At 42.2% G+C, this 3,339-nt stretch overlaps 1 protein-coding gene across 1 annotated transcript in view; it reads left to right on the top strand.

Moving 5' to 3' along the window:
• Positions 1-93: 93 nt before the first annotated feature.
• Positions 94-3,339, top strand: part of SLC6A6 (solute carrier family 6 (neurotransmitter transporter), member 6) — a gene marked incomplete at its 5' end in the record, with an annotated part of 8,094 nt that continues 4,848 nt past the window's right edge. The window contains 2 exons of the mRNA XM_010286148.1: positions 94-206; positions 2,885-3,022. Coding sequence (XP_010284450.1) covers positions 94-206; positions 2,885-3,022 — 251 coding nt within the window. The remainder of the gene's footprint in view (positions 207-2,884; positions 3,023-3,339) is intronic.

Genomic DNA, 3,339 nt, shown 5'->3' with positions numbered 1-3,339 from the left:
CCTGCATTTGAGTGTGGCTACCTTTACCAAAGAGCTGGTACTTACTATTTCTCTTCCCTTCCCTTCCCCCTTTCCTGTTTTCTCTTTCTCTAGGTCCAGGCCTGGCCTTCATTGCCTACCCCAAAGCTGTGTCCATGATGCCGCTGCCCACCTTTTGGGCAATCCTTTTTTTTATTATGCTTCTGTTGCTTGGACTGGATAGCCAGGTTAGTACGATGGCTGAGACGTGTGGCTTATCGTCTCGGCGCTGCTGACTGAGAAAAGCTGGCTTTGCAGGCAGGAGTTAAGAGGAGAATGCCTCTAATGCTGCTCAAGAGGAATTCATCTGGGTTGCTTTTTAGTGCCGGGGCTGCCTTTGATAAATCTATGACTGTCAGCTCATGGTGTGATGTTGCTGAATAAGTCTTTGTCATTGGGAGTTAATGGAGTCCACAAGACTAGGGCAGTACTCCCTAGCCTAAATATCAGTCCCAGTCTGGCCACAAAATACCACCTTTTGGTCACGGGGCAGTGTTTTCCTGCTTTGGAGATGAGCTTAATCATTTTAAAACAAAAGATGACAGCAGTCCTGTTCCACAGAGTACTTTGTGCCATTGTGATCACCTGCGGTGTGTATACCCCATCATTAAAACACCTTGTAAGACTGACTAACTACTAGGAATACAGGCTTTGATAATTGTCAAGTGCCAAAAAAAAGCTAAGACACTGGGAGGCACAAAAAGCACAAAATGTTTTGTACAGTATAGCCAGGGTGGCTTCACGAACAGTCAGAGGAAAAAAACGCAGCCTTTTTCAGTGGCGTTAGGCTGGCAGCTGCTGAGCAATGTGGGATCCCCATGACTTTCACCAGTGCACATTCAGTACCTCCAAACTGGCCAGAAAACATCTCGGGTTCCAGCTGTACTAATTATGTAGCACACGCTGCTATTAATTAGTGAGCGTAAAAAAATCAAAAAGTTCAGTCCAAGAAATTAGGTTATTTTCCCAGTGATTGCTTGTAGGAATGCTGGGCTAAATACCTCAAAAGAACCTGTAAATCATTTCTAGGTGGTCCACTTACAAGGAAACATGGGTGATCAGGTACTGTTTGCCAAAATAAGTTTTCAGGGCGACAGGCAGCTTTCTGCACTCAAATGGAAAGTCACTAAGATTATAAAAACCCAATTGGTAAGGATGAAATGTTCTTTTAGGCTAAATGTTCTCTCGTATGAGGAGAGATCTGTAAACGGATTTTTACCCAGTTGTTGTATACTTAATCTCTTACATTTTTCATATTCCATTTGTCCTAAATTGCTCTTTACGACTTAATCTTTGAACTCCAGTGTGCAACTTTCGATCATTCCAAAGTAAATGTAAAAGTGCCCAATGCCGTGGTTCAATAACCCTGTGCTTATGCAAATTGGAAGCTGTCTAGTAATTTAAAAAAGCTCCTCACTGCGTAGAATGATTAAAACTAATTGGAGCGCTTAATTTCTCTCCTCCACCCCTCTGTTTTTTTGGAGTGCAGTCAAGCAGGTTTCTGGAATGCCAGAGCAGTTTAAGATCAAATCAGCCCAAAGGAAAGGGTTGCATTTAAAAAGAAAACCAGTTTTACAGAAGTCAAAGTAACAAGGCAGGAGGCAACAAAATCCGGTGGAGTATTTGTGAAACAGTCGGTATTTCCAAAACGGAGCTTCAGCTTGCGGTCAAAGAGAGTAGAGTTATTACAGGGTACTTCTGGGCCCTGTAAGAGCAATATAGATACTGAGTAGGAAAGGGTAGCTTTTCTTGAAATAACATTATTTCATAGACTCCCCGTGATAACTCATTAGTTATAAGATGATGTGTCCACTTAGAGTGAAGATCATTTCTACAGAGGCAGCCTTGGTTCTCCATGGTATCCTCATGCCTTCAGTGAACTTGGTGCTTTTGTACCTTGCCAGGCTGAAAGTACAGATCAGCTGAATGATCCCTTCTTCGGATTTGTTTGGGGGGAGTTCAGTAGTCACGTTTCTCTGTGGTTGAAATGCATATGGTTTTCAATTTAACTTTGAACTTTTGTTCAAATCCAATTTGGGATATTTGGTTAAGTCAAGTTACATTTCTTACATGTAGTCTTTCAATGGCGAGTAAGTACAAATACAGTTATCATGAAGCTAGATAAAGTAAGATTTTTAGCTCATCTATTCAGAGCTTCATTTTTGGTTTACACATGCAAACAGTTTACCAAATCTTTGCATGGGGACTGTATCATCAACAGCTCCATTATTGCTGCAGGAGTGCCCCAGAGCCTCAGTCAGAGGTACTCTGCTCACAGGTTCAGAAAAGACAAGTTCAGTCAAGAAGTGCTGTTATTTCACATCAAAGTCTGCTTTCCCTTGGCTGGATTTTCACTAGCAAATCCAAGAGTAGAATTATATCCAATTGTGGAATTAACCTAACTAGTACCCGTGAGGTTTTCTGGCACACGAAAAAAAGGCTGGGAGGTACTCTTCTAGCGTGGGCTTTTTTGAGTGTTTTCTCTCTGCCTCTTTACTAGCATACATCATGTATTCATCTGCAACAGCTACAACATAAAAGCCACATGAGTGCCCTCCTGTCATCAAATTAAGTTCCTTTATCCTTGCGCTTGCATTTACAGAGCCCCTTTGGTAGTTCGAAAGGCTGCTAGGAAATGAACATCAATTCTGAAAGCTTGTTTCAACCTGAAAACTACCCCCACGCTTCAACCTCTGGGTTACATTCCAAAAGGAATGGCTTCCGATTTATTTATTCAGAGCAGCATTTTGCCACAGACTACGGTTGGGGTGTTGCTGTGGAGCGTTTGTTCAAGTGTGAGCCCAGATAAAATGCATGGCGGGTAATTTTCAAGTCATGTTTCTTTGTTGTTGTTTTTCCCCTTTAGTTTGTTGAAGTTGAAGGACAGATCACGTCATTAGTTGATCTGCACCCATCCTTCCTAAGGAAGGGTTACCGACGGGAAATCTTCATCGCTATAGTATGTTTCCTTAGCTATCTTCTGGGACTAACTATGGTGACTGAGGTAAGTAGCACCAGTGCTGGAAATCGCCTTCTTGTTTAGCCAGTTTTCAGACCAATTTTAGCTATGAATGAGGCTGCACGGAAGTAGCCACACAGAGGAGCGGTGCTCTTCAGATCTACAGAGCATCTTTCATCCCTAGATCTGAAAGCAGCTTGAAAGGGAGCTATGTAGTGTCCCCCTTTGCAGTCAGAGGAACAGAGAAATGAAATCTCATTAAATTCAATCTCATCTCAGGTACTAATCAACATGAGTATGAATATTGACATCTGGCTCCAAATGAAGAAACTCATTGGGAACCTTCAGCAGAGCAGATTAAG

This window comes from Phaethon lepturus, unplaced genomic scaffold, assembly GCF_000687285.1.
Source record: "Phaethon lepturus isolate BGI_N335 unplaced genomic scaffold, ASM68728v1 scaffold45034, whole genome shotgun sequence".
Classification (NCBI taxonomy): domain Eukaryota; kingdom Metazoa; phylum Chordata; class Aves; order Phaethontiformes; family Phaethontidae; genus Phaethon; species Phaethon lepturus.
This window is presented reverse-complemented; position numbering and strand designations above follow the sequence as displayed.